General features: G+C 36.8%; 1 protein-coding gene and 1 long non-coding RNA gene across 7 annotated transcripts; one reads left to right on the forward strand and one right to left on the reverse strand.

The window, feature by feature from the left end:
- The first annotated feature begins 126 nt into the window (after nucleotides 1-126).
- Nucleotides 127-22466, forward strand: LOC110006940 (uncharacterized). Of its 6 annotated transcripts, none has more exons than XR_016055016.1 (7): nucleotides 127-1030; nucleotides 6540-7632; nucleotides 8532-8870; nucleotides 9181-10611; nucleotides 14981-15661; nucleotides 18877-19212; nucleotides 22053-22466. XR_016055016.1 is itself a non-coding variant. In XM_088865934.1 (7 exons), exons 1-6 carry the CDS (start codon nucleotides 519-521, stop codon nucleotides 16226-16228), a joined length of 4188 nt encoding a protein of 1395 aa, XP_088722060.1. In that variant the 5' UTR covers nucleotides 127-518; the 3' UTR covers nucleotides 16229-16259; nucleotides 18877-19475. The 6 variants fall into 6 exon arrangements, 3 of the variants coding, with proteins under 3 accessions (XP_088722060.1, XP_088722061.1, XP_088722059.1); XR_016055018.1 differs by lacking the exon at nucleotides 22053-22466 and adding an exon at nucleotides 16097-16259 and having other exon boundaries at nucleotides 9181-9214; nucleotides 18877-19475; XM_088865934.1 differs by lacking the exon at nucleotides 22053-22466 and adding an exon at nucleotides 16097-16259 and having other exon boundaries at nucleotides 18877-19475.
- LOC148782625 (uncharacterized) lies at nucleotides 11588-21485 on the reverse strand. Its single transcript, XR_016055019.1, has 3 exons — nucleotides 21416-21485; nucleotides 12051-12115; nucleotides 11588-11737 (listed from the first exon to the last, which is right to left on the reverse strand). It is a non-coding gene; the product is annotated as an uncharacterized LOC148782625 (long non-coding RNA).
- Nucleotides 22467-24636: the final 2170 nt, after the last annotated feature.

The following is a 24636-nucleotide window of genomic DNA, read 5'->3' on the forward strand; positions in this document are numbered from 1 at the left end:
CGGGTTTGTAGCAGACTAGGCAGCCCGGTAGCCAGCTGCCGACGAAGGCTCCATCTGGGTGAGAGAGAAGAAGAAACGGCTAAAGGCGTTTCAAAATTAAAACCCCCGCTCTCTCTCTCTCTCAATGCATCGATATATGCATTTTGCTCGCTCTGGTTCAAACGCGCCACTTTTCTATTGCAAAACTCTTCTTCCTTCTCTCAACCATTCTTCCAAAATCTCTCTCTCTCTCTCTCTCTCTTCCCACTTGGTCTCTGCCTTATCACACGCTCCTCGTCTGCATTGGAATCCTAATCTTAAAAAATAGATCATTTGCTGTTATCATTGACTTTCCCACCGTTGACTCCTCAAAGCCATGATTCTTCAATTTTGATGAATCCACTTTTTCCCTTACATTCCATTTACTACAAAAGACACCCTAGCTACTCAACTATCAACACATTCATCCTCTGCAAAAGCCCTAGTTCTGCAACTCCTGACGCATTTATGTCCTATTTTGAGGAAATTTTCAAGAAAAGATGCCCCGAATTTCATCTTCACGAGCTCAGAAGCTCTTCTCTTGCTGGTTCAGGACGGACACTTCAATAATGGAAGTGAATAAATCTAATGTAGATTTGAGAAAGTGTGAGATCTTCATTTGCCATTCCCCTTCTCTCGAGGTCCAAAATGGCATCGCAAAGGACCTTCTCTCACACCTTCAGAAACTCAATATCTCCACTCTTTGTAGTAGAGATTGTTCGATCCCCAATGAGGAGGCCATTAATGAGGCAACTGTTTGTATTGTAATTTTATCAAGGGATTTTGCGAATTGCACTCTTTGTCTTGAAGAGCTGAGGCTGATGCATCAAAGCAAGGTTCATATGATTCCAATATTTTATGATGTGAGGCCCTCAGAGGTTAGAAGAACAGAGAAGGGGGTCTACAGGCCTGCTTTTGAGGAGGCTGAAAAATCTATGCAAAAAGAAGAGTGGAAGTTTTTCTTGCAGAAGACAGGTTATCTCTCTGGTTGGAAATTCAGCGATTTTCGAGGGTGAGTTGCTCATTGGCTGTTTTGAAGTATTCGTTATTGACTTTAGTTGCCTCTTTGCTCTTTTTTGCAACTTTGAAATGCGTGTCTTCTGATTTTTCCAAGTCGTGGTCAATTTTCTCCTTGACAAAGATGAACCAGGTGATTACAATTTGGGTTATATTTAAAAATAGTAGGTTTTTTAAGGTGGTCTTCACTGGCTTAGAATTTCAAATGGTGGAATCTGAAACCCCATTCTGTTATATACATTTTTTGGTTTATAATTAGGTGAATTTCATTTGGAATTTTGGTCATGATCAGATTTCATGGGCTGAAGTTTAAGTTGGTTCAAATCCTTGCTTTTCCTGATCAGCGATGCACTAGGCGAATAAAGTTTTGGTCATATTTGAAGCATACCGTGCTTTCAAGGCCAATATTTAACTAGGTTAATCTTTTAAACTATGGGAGCTGAAAAATCCCTGTTTAGTTACTTTTATGAAAATAAAATTTTGGTTAATAATATTAGCAATCAGCTGTTCTGCATAGTTTTGTTTTGCTATCATTGCCTTGAACGATGATGAAATGCATACCGATTCTTGGCGAGGACAATCTAGGCTAAAGAAGCTTTGATTTTCTTTCTTTCTGTCTCCCTCTCTCTTTTTTTTTGGGGGAAATAATCAACATGTTTATGGTATTTAAATTTGTGCAATCGGAAACCCCAAGCTGTTTGTTCTTTGCCCTTTTATATATAAAACTTAAAAAAATTAAAAACTTAAATGGATAAATATCTATAATTAAAAATCAACACTAAAAATAAACACAGAGAAATAATATGAATTCTTAGCAGTCATAAAACCGAGTAGGCAAACCACCAAGACATGGATTAACACGTACTAGAAGTAGAAGGTAGATATATTGAATTCGAATTCAATTAAAAAAGAGAAATAAAAATTTATTTGGAAATTTATAAGTACAAGAGTATCAGAATATAAAATCATTGATAGTCAAATGTGAATGATGAGATAAAATTACTGGAAATGGGTCCTCAATTGAATTGATCTTTAATCAGGGTGAAATTTGGTGGGATTTTAATCTGGCAGGTCTCAAATCTACTTTCCAAAATTCTAATCATTTGGACCGTGTTTGACCCAGCTTCTAATAATTCAATGGCCTGGGGCTAGAATAGAGTTGCCACCAGTGGATCAACCACCCGCCAGTGGCTTGAAATACCACCTATTCATCAGCAGGTGGATTGACCACCTGGCTGCCGGTCCTTTCTTATCCATTTTATCAAGCCCTTCCAAGCTGAAATTTGGGTGGTTCCGTCCTCACTTTCTGCCCAATAAGACCATATGCATGTTTTAGGAAATAATTCCAAGATCGGAGAATGAATCAAGGGACAACTCAGGATTAGATTACTAGACTTCTGAGGCTTTTGTTCTTGATCTCCCTCATCCGTGGGCCTTTTGAGCTGAAATTTGTGCCAAAATAATATTCACCCAATGCCATACGAGATTACACAAGAGCTCTAATATATTGAATCCAGATTGGAGAGCAGTTTGAGCCGCAGATAATGGGTTATTAAAAAGACTGCTGCATATAACCATCGCATGAGCAGTCGATTATGATTGGCCCATGACTCCATTTTTTAGGTGTTCAATCAGAAATTAAGTCACAGGCCCCAGATTCAATGCCCTGTCAACCCACAAAAAGGAGGTTGAAAAGAAGCCACGAAAAGACATCAAAATGCCAGGTGAAATGACCCCAAAATATGGGTTCTTCTTGTTAGCGCACCAGTGGATCGAGTCACCATGCAGTTTATGTAATATTTAGGGCAATCTGCTCAAATTCCTTCCCAATTTTGTTCTCACTTATCTTGAGTGCCAAGGCACCCTATCTCTCCCTCTTGGCCCATAAACACCCCATGCTTTAACCATTTGGAGAGCTTCTTCTTATCATGAAGCCTTGAGGTGGAGAGCAAGTGCTCAGAGAGAGAGAGAGGAGTGAGGGAGTCGAAATTTTACCCAAATTCGGAGAGGAGAGAGAAAGTTTGAGGAAAAGAAAGAATTCTACAGAAAGATCAGAGGTATGTGAAGGGATCGAGGTCGAAGATAGTCACCTTGTGAATTCACCACTTGAGGTTATCATAAACTCATTTTGAGAAGGAAGGAGAGAGGATACATCGGTAGAGGTACACACAGTCCCCCCCTCATGTTCTTATATCCACAAGAGCAAATGGAGCCATATAATTTGTTGGGTTCTATATAATTCGATGTTTTCTGCTCTAAACCTTCCAATCTAGTCTAAGTGTAATGTGTTGAAAGCCCCATCTAGGTTGTTCCACTTGGCAAATTATGGTGGTTGTAAACTGTAACGGGTTGCTCATAAGCAACCTGGAGCTAGTCCTCGAATCCATAAAATTATATGAGCATTATGTGAGTTCTTTGTTGTGATTGTGTTCTCTCCTCACACAGTATATCCAGAGTTTTGCTAATCTTGAGTATTTGTATAAGAATATATATCTCTAAAAAATTAATCAGCGTACCTTCTATAGCTTAGTTAGACGAGTCTGACATATGATTTAGCAAACTATTAATGATATTGAGGCTCCAATGCAACACTTAGTGTGATTGACAAATTAATTAGCTAACTATGGATGATGTCGAGGCACACTTAGTTCAGTCCGCATGATTTAGCAAATCATGGATGATGTCTAGGATGCCCATGCAGCACTTAAGGCGATGGACTTTGACAAAATCATATAATACTTGGGTGCAAGACGACAAATCTTCCCGATAATCTAAGCCAAATTTACTTAGTATATAGGGACTATCAGACGACAATTACAAGTTTACAACTTCCAATATCATCCAGTCTTAGGTGTTTTAGATGCATGGTAATTGTCCATTTTAGCTGTGGTAGACTGATAGGGTTTGAGAATTCCTCTTTACACATCACATATCGATATGGTTTCTTTACATATATATATATATATAGGAAAAGTCTTCCCAATACCTATAGGCGAAAATAAACAGTGATTTTGCCTATGCACATCACCGTCCAAAGTTCATCGCACAATCACGATTGTCCAATAGTGCTTCAATTTTAATTTTTTTTCTATAAATTGGAATGATCTGAAATTTAGAACGTGTGTATATCTTAGTGAGGCGCACCTAATAAAAATATGAAAAAAATATTTCGTAAAATATAAATTGACCAAAATACCCCCCTAAATTTTCAGGGGTATTTTGGTCAATTTATATTTTTTGAATTATTATTTTTTATATTTTTCTTAGATTCTCCTATATTTGATGAACACACACTCCAAATTTCATATCATTCTGATTTGTAAAAAAAAAAAGAAAAATGAAACACTATCGGACAACTATGACCATGCGATGAACTTTGGACGGTGATGAGTACAGGTGAAATCACTGTTCATTTTAGCCTATAGGCATTGCATAGTATTTTCCTATATATATATATATATATAATCTGACTATCATAGATGTCCTATAGTGTTTGAATTTCAATTATTTTTCTACAAATCCAAATCACTTGAAATTTTAGGCGTGTGTTCTTAAAAAATAGGCGAATCTACGAAAAATATCAATTTTTTTTTCCTGAAATAAATTGACCAAAATACCCCTGAAAAGTTTTTGGGGCATTTTGGTAAATATTTTTAGGGAATTATTATTATTTTTATTAGGTGCGCCTTGATGAGATGAACACATGCCTAAAATTTTAAGTAATTTGGATTTGTAGAAAAAAAATTAAAATTCAAACACTATTGGACATCCGTAAGCGTCAGTTTGGCCACAGATTCAAATCATTCCGATTTGTAGAAAAAAAAATAAAAATTGAAATACTATCGGACAATTGTGACCGTGCAATGAACTTTGCACGGTGATGAGTATAGGCGAAATCACGGTTTATTTTTGCTTATAGGCATTGCGTAGTGTTTTCCTATATATATATATATATATAATTTGACTATCACAGGTGTTCGATAGTGTTTGAATTTTAATTTTTTTTTCTACAAATCCAAATCACTTGAAATTTTAGACGTGTGTTCTTAAAAAATAGGCGAATTTATAAAAAATATCAATTTTTTTTGCATGAACTAAATTGACCAAAATACCCTCAAAAAGTTTTGAGGGGCATTTTGGTCAAATTTTTCACGAATTATTATTATTTTTATTAGGTGTGCCCTAATAAGAAGAACACACGTCTAAAATTTCAAGTGATTTGGATTTGTAGAAAAAAAATTAAAATTTAAACACTATCGGACATTCGTGAGCATCAGTTTGGCCACAAAATGGCCCAGATTCAATTTGGGCCATTCGTGTATGGGCGTACAGTGATCTCGCCCATAGCGCCACTGCCGTCCGTTTTGGTGGTGAGGATTTTTCGACTGTCATGGACATAGCATGTCCGTAACGGTGGCGGTCAAAAAATCCGCGGAAACTGCCATGGACCACACGCCTTCTGTTGCGGCTCCATTCAATAAATCGTCATGGACATAGCAAGTATGTGACGGTGGAGAACACTTTTCATTTTCGCCTATAAGCGTTTTTTAGCTTTTTCCTATATATATATATATATATATATATATATATATATATCGGGTTATGTTGGGGTGCTCACACTATGAAGTAATTTATTATTGTACTCAACAAATTTGGACACTTATATACCCTTGTTTTTTGCACATGGAGCTTTTTTTTAATAAGAGTATTTTTTGTCATTAGGAAGCGTGTGATATCATTTATATGGGATATGACATCACCAGATGGAGCATTAATGGTACTAGTGTGTGCCATGTAGGTGATGTCACACCCCAAAAGGATGACATCACACCCAAAAGATGATGTCACACCCCTTCTAATGACCAAAAATATATTTTTTAAAAAAATGCTCCATGTACAAAACAAGGGTATAGAAATATCTAAAATTTGTTGAGTATAATGATAAATTACTCCATAGTGTGAGCACCCTAACATAACCCTATATATATATATATATATATAGGGTACGGTTTGTATAGAGCCTAGGCTTTAAACAATCAAATTAGAGCTTACCTTCAATTAGTGTTGAGAAATATGGTTTCAAAACTGGAAATCTTTTTGATAGCCTTAAAATATATTTTCATCTTTAAAATATATTTTCATCTTTATTTATAAAGTTTAAAGCTTCAAAAATAGTGTAGATCGAGAGATCTATGAAAACTTGAAAATCTTGAAAATTGACGGTACAAAAGTGCGTTACAAAATACACTATTTCCAAAACTTGAAATCCATTTTTTCTCTTGTCCATGCTTCTTGATGTCGAGATGATGAATGCGTGGATGTTTGGGCATCAAAACAACCTCTTCTAGTGACATTTTTTAGGTAGGCTCGAATTTGATTGTTTAGAGCCTCGGCTCTATATAAACTTTTCCTATATATAAATATATATATATATATATATATATATATATATATATATATATATATATATGCATGTAACATCTAAAAGGAATCTTTCTGTGCAGGAATTCACGCAAACTCTTGAAGGCCGTGGTACAAGATGCGATCAACATGGTGAATGCCAATGTATTGGAAGTTGCAAGGCACCCAGTTGGCTTGGCTGAGAAAACAGAGAAACTTCAGAGGCTTTTAGAAGTTGGACGTGAAGGTACAGGTGCAAGGGTGCTTGGATTGGTAGGAATGGGTGGCATAGGCAAAACAACACTGGCCAAAGAATTCTTTAGTATTATGCGCTCGCAGTTCAAGGCATTTTCCTTTGTTGATGATATCAAAGATAGAGTTGTAAGAGCTGGATTGGAGAAAGTTCAAGGTTTTCTACTAAAGGACTTACTTCAAATAGACCATCAAATTCACAGTATTAATCAGGGGAAATTTCTTCTGAGAAAGTGTTTGTCTAGGGCAGAAGTCATTATAGTGCTTGACAATATTGATGACTTTGATCAGCTTGATGCATTACGGGTTCCTGAGGTTGTCCACTGCACTAGCATAGTTTTAATTACAACCAGAGATAGACGACTGGTCGAGTGTATCCCAAATGCGTTGATATATGATATGGATGGGCTTGAAAAGCATCATGCAAAGGAGCTTTTTTGCTGGCATGCATTTCTCATGCCCCAACCTGCTCTTGGATTTGATGTCCTAGTCGATAACTTCGTGACTTACTGTAATGGGTTACCCCTCTCTCTGGAAACTCTTGGGGCTCAGGTTTTTGGAGAAACCATTCATATCTGGGAGCGAATACTACAAACAATTGTTGAGATTATACCAGGAGATATTGATAGGCATCTTAGAGTCAGTTATGATGCTCTTGATTGGTCAGAGAAGCAAATATTCTTGGATATTGCATCTTTTTTTATTGGTGAAAATAAAGACATGGCCATCAAAGTTTGGGATGCATTTAAGTGGTTTGGGTCTGTTGGGGTTCAGTCTCTGCAACAGAAATGCCTCGTAAAATTGGAGAAGAATAAGTTTCGTATGCATGACCAACTCAGAGATATGGCGGCAAAAATATTAGAAGAGGAGGACTTCAACAATCCTGGACGTCGCTCTCGCCTATGGCGGCCCAATGATGTTATTAAAGTCTTGGATGAAGAAAGTGTGCGTTTCTTACCCTGTTTGTGTAGTTCTCCTTTTCAAATTAAAGGGTTTCTGTTTGTGTGGAAGACACCTTGCATAGAAAGATGCATTTGCTACATGCTTTCAGACTTATCTTTGACTATCCCAGTACCCATGAGTATAAAAATATTATTTTTTGATTTCTTTTTATACCTGGCTGGTTCATTTTCTTGTTAGATGGGTCATTAATTTTGGATTTCTATCTATGTTAATGATATGCCAAACATCCAATCAAGTTGAAACATGTTAGAGAAATAGGATGACCTGCTTCCTATGGTATAGCCAGGGTAATGGGTCATATCAAATTGAAGAAATTGGAAAAACAAATTTATTTTACAACAAAAATAAAAAAAAAATATATTTGAAAGAGAGAAGATATGTTATTGGTTCAACATCTAAAAATGATATCTTGTTATCGTTGTTATAAATTTATTGTGATCGTTGTAAAATTGACTGCACCTAATGAATTGCCAAAATAACAACATATTGTTGCATACTACTTAACTGCAATTCAACAACATTTGTGAAAGATAATTCAACATATTTCTAATCATGAGATTTTCATGAAGATGTAAGCTGCATTTTTTTTTCCAACTTGATGTAGATATGGAACTATAGAATAATATATGCTTATGGTAATTATGGTTATTGTTATGGTAATTGTAGTTACTAACGATTTTCAGTCTCAGGGAACTTGCTAGATTTTATTTTTGCAAATTTTTTCCTATATCCTTGGAGCCTATTATTTCTTTTCGTTCATGTAGTAATTATAATTAGTATTATGAATTTCTTTTCTGGAGAACATTGTTGCTTGTAATCTATAGAATTAGTAAACTGTTATCCTGGAGCTAATTCTTCTTGTAATCTTTTTTCTTCCCTAGGGTTCTGAAACTGTTCAAGGACTAACCCTGATAGTGAACGCAGTTGAAGATGACAGGAGTCATTCTTTTGTTGTACCAAAATCCAAAGTCATAAGGAAAAAAGGAGGACCTTTGGTGTGGTCTTTAAGTTCATTTGCTCCCATGACAGAATTACAGTTGCTGATACTAGAAGATGCTTGCATTGAAGGTGATTTTAGTTTTCTCTCGAGGAAACTTGTGTGGCTTCGTTGGCGCCACTCCCCGAGTGTATCTTTTCCGGTTGGATTGCCACTTACAAATCTGCATATCTTGGACATGTCAGGAGGAAAATTTGCTCACTTGTGGAACGACGACCAGGAGGTAGGTTATTGCCTCTTGCTCATTTTAACATGATGTATATCAAAATTTTGATCAATAACAGAGTAGGTGTTAGGCAAGTAATCAGTCTTGCCCATATCAATTGCTAAAATTCATTACTCTCAGGCATATTTCATAGATCTGTTTGCATTCATTTGGTCTAGCTCTCTATTTTTTTTTTCTAGACAAGGCAATTAACAGATTCATGCCTGCTGTACTTGTACTTTGCAGAGTTTTATGTCAAGCTAATTGTGCCCTTTTTTTCAGCGTCAGTTGTTTGGGCTGATAATAATTCTGTGTCCTTGTTTTGCAGATACCTGTAAAATTGCAGGAGCTGAATTTGAGAGGTTGTGTTTATCTTCAGGGCTTTCCAAAATCCGTAAAATTGTTGACGAGACTGGAAAAACTTGTCTTGAATCATTGCCTTAATCTTGTTGCAATATCTGATGAATTTTGTTATATTCAAGCTTTAAAATACTTGGATCTATCTGGCTGTGAAAATATGCAAGCTTTGCCCGATAATATAGGCAATTTGAGAAATTTGCAATATCTGGATTTATCTCATTGTGAAAGATTAGACTATTTGCCCCCTACAATCGGAGATCTGTTGAAGTTGGAACACTTGGATCTGAACGGATGTAGGGCCTTATTAGAAATCCCTGAATCATTCCAAAAACTCACAGAAATCAGATATCTTGATTTGGAACATTGTTGGAAATTGCGGGTTGAGAAAGATATCATTGGGGGCTTTAAAAAATTAGAGGTTTGTCGGGCCTTCTCATGCAAAACATTCTACTTTCCCAGTGTCATATCCTGTCAAAGATGCATCAGAGAACTTTTGGTTTCTTGTTCTCAGTTCACCGAGCTCCCTGATTATTTTGGGGAGCTTACCAGTTTGGAGGAACTCTGTCTATGGAATGGGCATGAAGTGAGAGCATTTCCTACAACTTTGTTTACAAAGTTGACTCAATTGAAAAAACTTACCATTGGCTTTTTCAAATTGCTTGAGGATTTGGGAAGTTCCATTAAGCATTTAAGGAAGCTTACATCATTTTCCATTTTATCCTGTCGCATACGTCGTTTACCCATGGAAATGAGTGACCTAAAAAATATGGAGTTTCTGTTAGTCTATAACTGTCGAAAGCTTATGAAGTTGCCTGTCGGGAATATTTCTGGTTTGGTCACCTTGTCCCTATCTGGCACTCCTCAACTTAAATTGGATCCTAAAGCTTTCCCTGACCTTTCAGCTATAAAAAAACTGTATATTGATGAGTGTGTTATTACTGATGGGTTCTTGAAATTTATTTTTGAAGGGTTTCCTTCCCTTGAGGAATTGGAACTTAAAAATTTAAGGCTACCCAATATGCTTGGTATTGGAAAGTATCCTGCTAATCTCCAATCTGTATCAATATTGTCCTGCTCAAATATCAAGGAGTTTGAAATAGTTGGAGCATTCAAGTCACTTCAAATAAAGGACTGCCCAGGACTGAAGAAAATAATTGCTTCTAAGTTGTCTATGAAGTTACAGACATTGTATGTGGGTCACTGCAAGCATCTAGTTGACGTTTGCTCCATTGAAAATCTGCATAGTTTGGAATATCTAAATTTTGAAGGTTGTTTTGATCTGCAATCCATTGAAAATCTTGAGAAGCTGAACAAATTGACTGAGTTTCATTTGTTTTTGTCGGATAAGTATCTTTTGGAGGGCAGCAATCAAGAAAAGGAAAAGGTAGATTGGTTACAGGTTAGTATTACTGGGGATGCTTCTTATAGATTGTTTATCTGCTCTTAATACTCTGGGACTTGAAAGAGAGTTCTGGTTAGTATTACTGGGGATGCTTCTTTTAGATTGTTTATCTGCTCTTAATACTCTTGGACTTGAAAGAGAGTTCTGGAAGATCTTATTCCAGTTATTGTGGTTTCAAAGTTATTAAGATTTTCCTTCATTCAGTTTTTTTCTCATTTTGTTATTTTTTACTCCTCTTTATCTATGTAGTTTCACCCATGTTCAGATCTGGGCATGCATGTGTATGCTTGTGCTCTTGTGCGTGTGCATGTCCGATTGTTTACTTCTTGGTTTGAATGATTACTTGGATGTACATGGTAATTTATTGAAGTGGACGCACTGAATATTGAAATAAGTGATGCACCATGTCATCATCTCATTAGTGTCTCCAAAAGAATTTATTTATATAAACAGGAAGCTTGTGAGCACTCCTATTTTCATATGTCATTCTTTTTATTCGTGTTCCACTTGAATAATTTGGGCTTCATTTGAGGGGGATTCATATGAGTACACTCCTTCGTCGTGGATATGTGTCTTCCATTCCATATGGTAATATCATACCTTATTTTACTGAATGTGTGCTTGATATCTCCTATTGTAGGTGCAACATATTGTCACATTATGTGCAGTGCTTGTTTTAACTGTCCCTAGAACCCATGTTGTCTAGCATGGGAGCTATTTGGGTCCAAGATATACAACATAGTTAGCTGTTCTTTTTTGTCCTTAATCATCTCCTCAAGAGTAGTCTCTATGTAGCTCAATAGCCTCCTTGAAGAAATGACATTGTTCATAGAGCATGGCTAGGGTCCATATCTCCTTGGTTGCAACAACTTTATGATGCAGGAGCACGTAGGACCTCCCCTTTATCAATCCTCTTTGAGGATTCACAGATGAAGACATTAGGCATTATTCAATTTTCGCCGTGGAAGGTGAGTTCACTGAAAAGGGCAGTTCAGCAAGTTCTGACCATAGTTAGCTCCAGTTGGGTGGTCTGGTCTTGTTTGAACTTGTTAAGGGGTCGCCTTGGAAGTATTTAATAGTCTTCGAGTGGATTTTTGTCAAGAGTTATCTTTCGCTTATTTACCTGCAAAAAAAAGTTATCATTTGCTTAGTTTCAATATGTTTGTAATCAAGTTTTGAGTTTTTGAGGGTGAATTCCTCTCTCTCCACATCCCCCCCCCCGCCCCCCCAAATGTATGGGTAAAAAACAAGAGTCTTGAAAACATGGTTTTGAATCTTGAAAATATGGTTATAAAGAGAGTCTTAACTGTAAGTTTATTTGTAATCGTGTAAATTCCCAAGAGAAATGGAAACTAAGAGAGGCCTTTTGGGTTAGAAATTTTGTTCTGTTTTCATGAACTTCTTTGTTGCTCTTGGAGAGGATTGAGTCCTCTTACCCAGAGTCGAGTGATTCCGCCACAAACTGGATGAGGTTTCTCAGTTACACCTTGTAGATCCCAGCCTGCATCAAATTGTATCTGAGCAACTGTGCACTATGGCTGCTAGAGCCCAAGTAGGAGAATCTTTTATCAAAGAAAAACAAGAAAAAGAAAAATAAAGAAAGAGGAGCCCAAGGAGAACCTTTCTTTTCATCTTCCTTTTCACAAAATTTAGAACTTGTAGATTGGGAATTGCCACCAATCTTTAATGTGTACCCAGATGATGATTAGGGTTTGCAAAGAATTTGATTTTAGGTCAGACTTTGTGAGGTTGGATTTTGAGATAATCAATAGAAAACGCCTAAATGTTTGAATCAAGGTTTTGGAAAACAGATTGGTGACCCGAATCGCCCCTCTAGATTTCTGATCCGGTTCGGTAGATCGGCGATCTGGATCTATGATCCGGAAAAAACTAAAAAGTTAAAAAAAATTAAGTGGAGCCGGTTCTGGCTGGTTCAACGATTAAAAAAAGTTCAAAATTTTTTGAGCAGGTTCGTATTGTTTCTTAGATACAACCGGCCAGTTTTGTCAAAAAATCGGTACGAACCGGCTGATTCCTGATATTTTACGGGATCCAGATCGGCCCAACTGAATCCTAATATGGATTGTTCGATTCCTATTTGGATCACCATTTTTTTAAACCGTAGTTTGAATCAATTCCTCCATTGATATATCAAGATCTATTTCGTAAGTTATTCATGTTGCGCTTAATTCTTTTAAAGCCCACCAAAGAAAAAGGTTGATGGAGATTGTGAATTTGCCATGGAGCCCATCTTAACCTGCTTCAATACTCAAGGATGAGTTTTGTCCAACCAATGGAGTGTGATGCACAAGCAAGCAGGATGCCCCTGTGATTGATCCTCTCCGTAGATTCATTGAAGAAGAAATTAGGAATTTAAGTTCCACGTTAGAAGGCGAGTTCACCGAACAAGGGGAGTTTGGAAAGTTCTGACGGTGGTAGGCTCGAGTGGGATAGTTTGGTCTAGTTTCAACTTGTTAAGGTATAGTTGTGGAAGTGTAGTTTTTGGGTTTTCTTGGAGAACAAGTAATATTTATTGGGTAGTTGTGGAAGTATTAACAGTCTTTTTGTTGGAGATTTAGATGAGTAATAGTTACAAGATTAGTATTTTGATTAAGATTTATTATTTGCTTACTTTCTTGTGTATTTTGTTAGTATGTTGAGTGGTTTGAGGGTGCTTTTGTTTGCCAATGTATGGGCAAATAACAAGACTCTTGAACACATGGTTTTTTGAGGGTGCTTTTGTTTGCCAAGTGTCTTTTGTAATTATATAAATATCCAAGAAGAGATGAAAGAAAAAGAGGTTTTTGAATCCGAAAATTTATTTGGTTAGCAAGAACTTCTTTGCTGCAGTTGTAGTCTAGGGGGACCTCCTACCCGGCTTCGAGTGATCCACCACAAGCTGGTTGAGTGATTATGCGCTAGACCTTGCAGCCCCAGGCTGCATTACCTTATATGGTGGCTGGAAAACCCACACCAGGATCATGATCCTGCTTTTGCTCAGACTCATTCCTAAGCGGATTCGTACCCTAATCCTTCTAAACAACACTATTAAGACCTGAGCAGAGTGGGAACCAACTTGGAACCAGTCTGGTCTTATCACAGAATTGGCAGTTGGTCAAACTGGTCTAAACTGGCAAGTTGAACCAGTTGTACTGGCTGGTCATATCAGTTTTGGTTGTTCAGGTATATTCTAAACTGGTCTAACCAGTGAACTGGTCGGTCACTAGTTCAATTAATTGTCCAGTCGTGATAAAATTTCTTCTATATATTGATGCTCCATCCATTTTACTTAGTTTTCAACACTATCGAGAGTATGATTATGCAGCTTGGTGGTAGTGGTTGGGTGGAATTGGGAGAGACTTGCAATAGATCGATGGCAGAATAACGAATAACATCGAAACTTGGCACGTAGCAGTTTGGGTGATATGCAACTTAGAGGTGCAAACCAGGTTGGATTATCAGCTTACTTTTGTTGCCTGGTTTGGACCTCATAAACAAAACTCTCCAGGCTGACTGACATGCTTAATTAAAAGACTCAGTGTATGAATATTACATTCATCATTCTCAATCAGAAATGCCTATGAATTATCTTGTGTCGTGATAAAATTTCTTCTATATATTGATGCTCCATCCATTTTACTTAGTTTTCAACACTATCGAGAGTATGATTATGCAGCTTGGTGGTAGTAGTTGGGTGGAATTGGGACAGACTTACAAAAGATCAATGGCAGAATAACGAATAACATTGAAACTTGGCACGTAGCAGTTTGGGTGATATGGCACTTACAGGTGTGAACCAGGTTGGGTTATCAGCTTACTTTTGTTGCCTGGTTTGGACGTCATAAACAAAACTCTCCAGGCTGGCATACTTAATTAAAAGACTCAGTGTATAAATATTACATTCATCATTCTCAATCAGAGGTGCCTATGAATTAGATTGTGCGCTATGATTAAATGAACTTTTTCTGCTCTTGTGATGACCATATATGCTCTATAACTAGCCGATCTTGTATTAATTGTCTCTTCTGCTTTTGTGATGACCTTAAATGCTCTACAACGAGCCAATCTTGTATTAGTTGTATTCTTCTGGTTTCTTGATGACCTTAAATGCTCTATAATGAGGCAATCCTGTTTTAGTTGCATACTTGTTTCAGTTGTGCGGTTGTCAGCCAATAGACACTTTAATCTAGCAAGAATTTCAAAAATTTTGTTTGCCTTGAAAAATGTGGTAGTGCCTTTGGAGCTTTCAAATTAAAACATTATGGACATAATCACTTGAGCCACAGCTCATGCACCTATTGCTTGGAAACTCCTCAAAGTTTTGTACTTATTTTATTTGTTAAAGTTATAAATATTTTATTTGCAGAAATTTCTCAGGAACAAGCAACCACAAGCTACACACTTATCTGCAGAGGTAAATTTGCAGACTAGCAACCTAGACATCCACCCATATTTCCTGCAAATGTTTGGGCGTTCTTCATCCGAGTTCAAGTTCAGACTACCTCCAATTCGAAGCATGATGGGCACCATCATGATATGCTTTATATGTCAACATTCGAAGTCTGAAAACATATTGATTGGGCCTAACAGTGGGATGAAAGATGTATTTTACAGGCCGATCAATTTGCACTTGGTAAATGGTGCCAACAAAATTCAAATAAGCGAGTACAGAGTGTACGATTCAGGAACATTTTTCCATATTGGTATCTTCACGGATGAGTATACGGTGATGGAGATGTTGGCAGAGGAAAGTGAACTTGTCCTTTCCACTGGAAGCTCTGATCTTATATATGGAGCATGGGCCTGTTTGCTTCCAGTGAGTGAAAAGCATTTGGACAGTGAAATCATTTCTAGGCAAATTAATATGCTCAACATTCATAAGAAAAATGATAAGAATTATGTAGAGAGGGAGGAGGTGGAGAAGAAGAAGCTAGGGGAGAGAGTCCAAAATTTGGTGTTCGATATGGATTTGCATACTGTCTATGCTCTCGACATTGCAAACTTCGTTATACAGCGGACCTACATGTTGCGCAATACTTCTATATATGTGAGTTTAAATGGTCTCGCTTCAACTTGGATGCATATTTTAACTTTTGCATGTATTATGATTTGCAAAATATGTCAATTCCATCAAAAGTTAGTCCATAGTTGAAAATTAATTTGTTGGACAAATCCTATCAGTTAGTTATTGATGCTCTGTACTTGTTGATGAATCAATTAGGTTCTGGAAATCAGTGATATTGGGTGTTTTGTCCCTGTTTCTTTCAGAACTGCTAAAGAAAATATCTTGGTATTTTGGTGAATCCCTAGTTCGGTTTTTCAAATTCTCCATTTATCGGGAAAATATAAATTTGCCTTGACATCTTAAGTGTATTGGCATTCAAAGACTTAGATTTCTAGTTGGATGTTGGTTGGATAGTCCAATTTAGTCTTTTCTTTGCGCTACGGGTGATTGATTGATCGCTATTTGTTTCAATTGCAGCTAACATTTTTATGGGAATTACGGAAAAGGATGTGCCTTCTGTGTAGGACTTCTTATAGAATTGACTGCAACCTCAGTCATGTGAATAGAATGTCAGAAATGCAAAGCTACGAAACTTCTTTCTGTCATTAACTTTTAAGGTCAAAGCATGAGGCATGCCATGGTAATACAACAATTAACATTATTATTGCAGGCATCTTCAGAACTGGAATTTCTTTTTGCCCATTTTAAGTAAACATCAAATTGGAAATGACATTAGTAATTACATAATACAATTATGCCCAACTTGTTATTTGGTATATTGCAGTGCACAGTGATCAATGTTCGAAAAGGCATAGGCGCCCGCCTAGGTGTTTTGGGGTCCTGGCTGCCTAGGCATCCGGGCGCTCGCCAAGAACACAAATGGGTGGACTATTAACTAAGATGAAATTTATATTATAATTATTATTTATTAATTATTTTCAATAAGGTTTGGTTTTGGATATCAAATGTTCACAAAACATCAATTTCATCCAAAGTTTAAGACCATTTACAAAAGCGCAATTTCATCGTCCAAATGAGAAAAAATTCAATAAATCACAAAAAAATCAATCTTTCAACTACAAACATATAAATATATCGTAAAAGAAAAAAAAAGTAAAAGAAAAAAAACTAATGATTCACAACATAATACATTATAGCAAAATCAAATCAAAACCCTTATTCAAATATGATAATACTTTTAAAATATCACAATCAAATCGATGTTGGTACAAACCTCGTCTATTGGGTCACCAAAAGTCCTCAAAATTGACTACTAGAAGTTCCAAAAAAACCCACGAACTGAGGCCATTGTTTTGGGAAGAAATCGAAAAATAAAAAATTTATCGATATTTTGATAAATCACAAACAAAAAAAATTTGGGGAGTTTTTTTCTCTCTAAAAGGCACGGTTTTAGGTGGGCGCTAGATGCAGGACTCCTAATAGTCCCCCCTAACTTGTGTCTAGGCGTTTTTGAAATTTTTCTGCCTAGACGGCTGGTCGGGCGAATTTTCGAACATTGACAGTGATAATAAGTATTGTAGCCACCAGAGGTTAATCATAGTTACCTTACTTTTCTTGTTCTTTCTGGGGATAAATTTGGAGCTCTAGGTTCTTGGTAGGTGACTAATGTGCTCTGAAATCTGAATGTCCTTTCTGGCTGCATAGTTACAGGCCAATGTCTGAGTGCAAGTTGCTGCTCTAAGGTTTGTTATATGGAACGTACTATTGGCCGTCTGTTGACTTATTTGTCTACTTTGGCTATCATGGGAGGATCAATTAGTGGATGTGAAATTAGAGTTTACACTTGACAAAATTCCAATATACAATTAGTAAGTTCTTTTGTTTTTTGATCCGTGGCTTACCAGATTACAGTTATAGCAGAAGAAATGTTATGTTTTTTGAGAGAATGAGCTGAATTGTTCTTTCTCATGCCACTAGGAAAATTTTCATTGGTCCAATTTTAAGAAGCTAGAGAGTGATAAACCTGTTGGTATCTCATAACTCATATGCAGCAAGTCTTACATCAAAGATTTTCAACTATTTCTTTACTATTGGCTTGGCAGGCTTGTCGAAATGGTATTCCTTAGGGCCTATGAGTGAAGACCTTTCAGTGAGGGGATAGTAAACTATAATCCTGAAGAACCTGACATTCAATGAGAACTTCTAAAGACTGATCATAGTCCTCAGGGTCATCCCTGTTAATAAACGAGGGACTTTTGATGGAACCTGGGCCCACCCTCTATCCATCACCATCCATCATCTCTATGGATGCCAATGGCTATAAGGGCTATGTTTGCATTGACCTTATGATTCACCTTTATGATGATTAATAAAAGTGATGGCGATTTTATTGGGCTTATCTTCACCCGAGTTTGAATCTAATAAGTCCAGCTTTTAAATCACTAAATATTAGAAAGTTTTTAAGTTGGACTTGACACTCGATAATATCTCTTCAGCATAATCCTATATAGATTTACATTAGTTGGCAACTGATAGTGATATTATTTCCGCATTCAACTTTCCTAATCTAAAAGACTCGTAACTGTTGGTGGTAGTTATAACCAACTTCGAAAAATCTTGATTCAGATAAGAAATCACTTATCTGGATTGGGGCGGAGACTGTCTGTTCCCAATCAGAATCGCAATCAGCGATTCTATTTATATATGTATATAGTGTGGTGCAATAAAGAAAATAACATATAATGTTGCAATCAGCGATTCTATTTATATATGTATATAGTGTGGTGCAATATAGAAAATAACATATAATGTACTCATATTTTACAAGAGGTTTTCCGAGTGCCACTTTTTTAAAGCGGCCTAGGTTTGATTTTACATCGAATATGTTATTTAATTGTAGGACAGCTAAGTTTTAGCAGCTTCGTTATATCCAAATCTCCTTTTAAAGAAATTTAAGGAGCTCTGTTTTTAGGAGCCTTTTTTTAAAGTTAAAAGAAAAAAAACAGTGGGGGATTCATGCCTTGACCTTGCCCATTGCGCTTCTAATGCGCAAAGTCTAGCCTACATGTTGCGTTGAAGCATTTATGACAATATTTTGACGAATATAAATTATATATTTTATTATTTATTATTTATTATGTATTTTTCCGGATCGCCAATCCAGACAATTCGAATTGCCGATTCGACCGATCTGGATTGGGATTGGTTGGTAGGGGATCCACCCCACTAATCCATTTTTTGAATCATTGGTTCTTACTATTTATACCTTCTATTGGTTTTACATTATGATATGGCAGGAAGAGTTCTTAGGACCCTTTAGATGGTTCAAGCGACGCCAGCTTTTTTTCCCTGGCATAAACAAGTTGCCTCATCTAGACCTTCAACTAAGCAGTAGCTGCCTAAAATTGATTGAGGAGCCTGCAACGGACAACTATGTGATAAACTATTGGGTTTGTACACAGGAGCGATCAACTAACTTCAAGTTCAGCAAATTTGAATTGCCCTTCAAAGGTTCATATACAAACCTCCTTTTGCTTGAGAAACTATTTAGACCTTCACAGGCATCGGCTGGAACTTCGTAAAATTTGAGGACAAAGGTTCCTTTGATGATAACAACAAATTTATTCTTGCTGGTAATTTTTCACAATAAGCTGTTCTGGATTCATGCTCCCTTCATATTCTTTTTTAAATGAATATGTAAGTTCTTTTAATGAAAATGCATGGAGATGAGCATTTTTCTATTAGTCTAGGTCCTTGGGCTTCTTTCTACTGGCAATCATTCTTGGTAATGTGTAAATATCTTCTTTGTAGTTAGTGGTTCGGAATTCTTTTCCTCAACCTTGGGCTTGTGACTCATGCTTTGGAATTAAAAAAGTGGTTATTCTTTGGAGATGCATCAGATGAGCCTTTCAGGATTGAATTGTCTTAAATATTCAGCACTGAACATTGTTGATCTGTTGCCTTGAACTTTGTCTATTAAATATTAATATGTACCTTCTTATTATGGGGGTAGCTTATCAATGGGAACTGAGATGCCCCGAAGGTGGCTAAACTACTTTCGGTTTTCATCAATTCAAATTTTACACTCCAAGCACTAGTATGGTGGTCCTTTGCGCTATCTAATCCAAGCAGCTAAATCCGAAACTGTCTGATAAAAGCTTGGATTTAAACCTATGGAGTTTAGAAGGTTGGTACTTGGGCCCTAAGCTCCAATCCTAGATGCTAAACACCTAAACCCAAGAATAGTAATGCTACGTTCCTGTCTGGAGTTGGAAGTGTCCTATTAGTTATCTAGATGACAGAAGAGCTAGTTTTTCTTATGGAAATGTATACAAAGAGAACATCAAGTTTTTAAACCTGTGTAGTTTAGAATGTTGGTCCTTGTGTCCTAAGTGCCAATCCTAGATGCTAAACACCTAAACCCCAAGAATAGGAATGCTACTTGCCTGTCAGGAGTTGGAAGTGTCGTATTAGTTATCTAGATGAGGGAAGAGCTAGTTTTTCTTATGGAAATGTATACAAAGAGAACATTTACTTTTAGTATAAGGAGATCATAATAACTGTGATCAGCTGGATTTTGTATTGGGTGACTGTCAATGTGTCATTTATTGGGCTCAATTCGAAAAAAAAATCGAACTTTGTCACTTACCCTAAGTTGCCCAATTTGACATATGATAGCTAGGGGTAGTTGTGACCTTTTCTTATACTTTAGTTTGCTTGCATTAGTTTTAGTTCATTACCTGGCCTACAATCCAATTCTTTAGGAGGGAGTTCTTTACAAGATTAACGCAATGTAGCTTAGCAAAGATACATTTAAACCAAGATCCAATGACATCATCATCATCAGAGCCTTTTCCCTACTATTTAGGGTCGTAACACGAATCTTGGTCCGCTATTCTACTCTATTAAGATCTATGGTAACATATGATACCTAAACTGATCTCAAGCATGAGTCTAGGGTATTCAATTTAAAGCCATCTACCATGACCACTATCAATAATAGTTGCGCTTAGCCCATAGTTCAACCTGAAGATAAATACTGCAAGCTTGAAGTCACATGCTCGACTTTGAGTTATCTACCCCATATATAATAATAATATTAATGTTTAAATTTTTCAGATTGACTAACACTAATTATATTCATTTTTAGGATTGGAACCTTTTAAAATTGTTTATAAAATGATCGAACTACACTTGATCCTTTGCTGCAGTAGGTGATCACCATACCCACATGCTTTTTCCATTATGACCAGAAAAAGCTTCAGCCAAGGCTGTACAATGATCCTAGAGAGCTGTACCTTGTATGGTTGTTATCATTAGTTTCCAGTGCACGAGTTTAGAATAAATAAAAAGGAGAATGGCATAAAAAAGAATAGAAAAGAGGATTGGCTCTTTCTCTTCTCTTCAAACATGATGCCGCTTAGGATCTCTAGCTCATGCTAACTTTCTTTGCTACTTGTCTCTTTCATAACGATTCAAACCTGGAATCTTCTCTCAAGCTCTAAAGAAGATTTACTTCTCTATGAGGAACTTCTTAATTTCAATGCGTATCATGTGCCACCTTGTAATCTCAAAAGAACCTTGTCGCTGACTTTTAATGTTATTACAGGTATAGCTGACCTATCATGCTTGCCAACTGCACAAACATGGACAGTCCACTAAGAGCAAATAGAAATCCAAATGGAACCTCTCTCTCTCTCTCTCTCTCTCTCTCGCATTCGTGAGAGCAAATAGAAATCCAAATGGAACAGCTCTCTCTCTCTCTCTCTCTCTCTCATTCGTGCTCAACTTTACTCTTAACGGAAACTCAATTGGTAATTCACAGGGTCAACTAACCTTGGAATGGACATACTAAACCAACACTTTTTCCATTCTGTAAGAGGATGCTGTATTTGGTTTTCTGAATCATCTATCTGCAATTATCCAATGCATGCTATCAGATTCTGATGTTCTGGTAATACCATTTACAATCCGTTTCATATAAATAGTTTATCAGAATTTACATGACGAATGAGAAGCAATTGAGTAAAACAACCGAAAAAGCCACAGACCCAATTAATTTGATAGTCAACGACCATGCTGCTTAACAAGTAGCAGCTACCAAGAATTCATACATTTACAAAACTAAAAAAATCTGACTTTTCAGTTTCTCTTCAAAACGAAGATCGTTATTGAGTAATAGAAGGCCAACCAGACGAAGCATATGCAGATGAATGGATGCTCATTCAGAAAGGGGAATAGATTTTGGGTTGGGAGTGAGCAAAAAGTGCAGTTTGGGAAGGATTATCTTCTAAAGAATGACAATGCATATAACTGAGTGTCATGCAATTTGTAAATTTGGAAGTAAAGAGCATTGTGTCAACCCATTTCTCGATACAAAAAGTCTATATACCATATCTTGTGTTTAGTTTTCCTATATGATCTGTGTATAATATACTTTGCATAATACCCTCTCTCTCTCTCTCTCTTATAGACCAATCCAGCAGTAAACATACCCTGGCTTCCACAAGAATGAGTGGTCTACACTCGATCTTGACCCTCCCAACAACTGCTGTCCTTTGTCTGAATTCAGATAAACCACAATTACCTCTTTACGTGACTGCAATTTTGAAAGGTAACAGTTATTCCCTCCTGGAACTGCAAAGTAAGCATGCACATGACCCTACAATGATATGAAGCATCTCGACGCTTTGCAACAAATTAGCTATAAGAAGTAGCAGATTATTATTGGTATTATTATCTGCGTCATTTCCACAACTACATTTTCTATTGAGGTTTTGATGTTCAACTTTGTTACATGTTAGTATTACATTTTCCAGTGAAGTTATGATGCGTGGCATTGCTTTTCGTTGTAAAACTGCAACCTTGTGCAAATTGTGTTCTTGTATAGTATTTACGTGTGATTCCAAGACCTACAAGACTAACTAAAGGCAGATCTGTCTAAGATGTGTTTAACCTGAAGATTTAAAGAGTCTGGATCCCATCAAATTCAGATCTACAGAGAAATCAACCTTAAAAGACCTATTCTTTGCAAATATTTGGTTAGGGCTGCTATCGGACGGGGGTCGGACCGGCCCGACCTGCATCCCAGCCCGGAAGTGTGGTTTTGGGCTGGCCCAAATATGTGCCTGCCCAGCCCAATTAAAAGCCTTTTTATTTATTTATTTGTTTTTTTTTTTTTTTAAAAAGCTCTCTTCAAACTTTTTTGTTTGTTTGTGAGCTTAAAACAATATTTTTCTATAAAAACTTATGCTAAAATAGTTTGTAGAAAAATTTAAAAACCTAAAATGACATTGGGAAATGAAAAGAATTGGGAAGAGGGGTTGGATGGCCATTCACTCACCTCATTCCCCACCCCAACCCTCCCCCCTCTCTCACCCCACGGCGCCCTCTCTCTTTCTCTTTCTAATAATCCATTCTCTTTCCCTAAAAAACTTATTTTTGAAACTTCCTTATCTCTCTCTCCAAAACCCAGCTATTCTCTCTCTAAAAAGCTTATTTTTAAAGCTTCGTTATCTCTCTCTCCAAAACCCATTTTCTCTCTAGTTTTCTTCTACACAATTGCAGAGAGCCTGCCATTAATGTGAAAATAGTTTCCTCATTCGGTCACTAATGGTCCACTCTGTCTCTCTGTCTACCGCTTCTCATTTCTTTCTCCTATGTCTACCATCTTTCTCTCTCTATGACTACATTCTCTCCTCGTTTCTCCTCTCTCTCGTCTTACGTGTTTGGGGCACCATTCCATGGAATAGTGGGACCAAGCAAAGCAAATGCGTATGGAAGAGTTGCAGTAAGAAATGGCGGATGGAAGAGAGAGGTAGAAAGAGAGATGCAGAGAAAGAGAACCACTTCTCCTGTTCCCACAGAGACGGAGAGAGAGATCCACTTCTCTTGTTCCCATGGAGAGAGAGACCTACTTCTCTTGTTTCCATAGAGAGAGAGAGAAGATAGAGAGTAGAGGGCTTCCGGCAGGGGGAGCCAGAGAATATTGGGGGACGGGTAAGGAGGGTTCTGGGCTTTTTGGGTTGACTCGGCAAATGCCCGACCTAGCCCGAAAAGGATGCCCTTTCCTGGCCCGGGCCCGAAGCCTACAATTGGCCCAAAGTTCTGGTCCCGACAGGACAATTGGCAGCCCTATTTGCGGTAGAGCCGGCTTAGTTAGCATGAGATCCTAAAGAAACAAAAAGAAGAACATCATAAATAAAAGAGCAAACAAGCAATGGAGATCTACTAAAAGGAATGAAGACGAATGTCAATGAAAATAATACAAATAATAATTGAAAGAAAAGCATATAATGATACCATTTATTGCTGGTACATCGATATCACAATTAATCTTTGACTAGTCGATGTGAAATTAGGTGGTTGTATTTAGGGCACTTTTGGTTAGTGCATAAATATTTTCCAAAAAACATTTTCACATGAAAATTTGTTTCATATATTTGTTTGATGCGAAATGCATATGCAAATAAATCATGTGGTAAAAAAATTTACCCTGAAATGGTTTAATTCATGGTAAAGCAAAACCTCACCCGTGGAGAAACATTCCCCGTGCTTTATTTTCACATGTGGACCCATTATTCACTATTTATGATAAATTATATATTACATAATATTTTGTTTATGGGATTGTATATAATGATACCATTTACTTTTGATACAAGGTGGTCACAATTACTTACAACCATATGATGTGAAATTTGATAGCTTGGGTATGTCACAAAGTTCGAAAAAATTTCATTTGAAGTTTGAGCTTGGTCAATGGAATAAATACATCTGCCCAATTTCACATCCAATGGCCAAGATTAATTGTGACCACCTTGTACATAAGGTAAATAGTCTCATTCTATTTATTCTATACTTTTTTGAAACGTTTTTTGAACGTTTTTTGGTTGAAATGGTATAAAAAGATTTGTTGTGACTAATTTTTATGGTCAAAAGTGAATAAATAAGGGATATAATAGATGATGGGGTATAGTGAAATCTTTAAGGATTCGTTTATGCCACTTGAAAGAAAATAGAAAGAGGGTCTACAATGAAATAAGATGAGGAAATTA

This window comes from Amborella trichopoda, chromosome 4 (genome assembly GCF_054954075.1).
Source record: "Amborella trichopoda isolate Santa Cruz 75 chromosome 4, AtrichopodaSantaCruz75HAP2 v2.0, whole genome shotgun sequence".
NCBI classification, from domain to species: domain Eukaryota; kingdom Viridiplantae; phylum Streptophyta; class Magnoliopsida; order Amborellales; family Amborellaceae; genus Amborella; species Amborella trichopoda.

What these genes read in the sequence shown, in the direction of transcription:
- LOC110006940 (XM_088865933.1), top strand. Translation starts at nt 519, where the DNA reads ATGCCCCGAATTTCATCTTCACGAGCTCAGAAGCTCTTCTCTTGCTGG. An exon ending in AAATTCAGCGATTTTCGAGG is followed by an intron (nt 1,031 to 6,539) that starts GTGAGTTGCTCA and finishes CTTTCTGTGCAG; the next exon opens with GAATTCACGCAAACTCTTGA. An exon ending in TGCGCAATACTTCTATATAT is followed by an intron (nt 15,662 to 18,876) that starts GTGAGTTTAAAT and finishes ATGATATGGCAG; the next exon opens with GAAGAGTTCTTAGGACCCTT.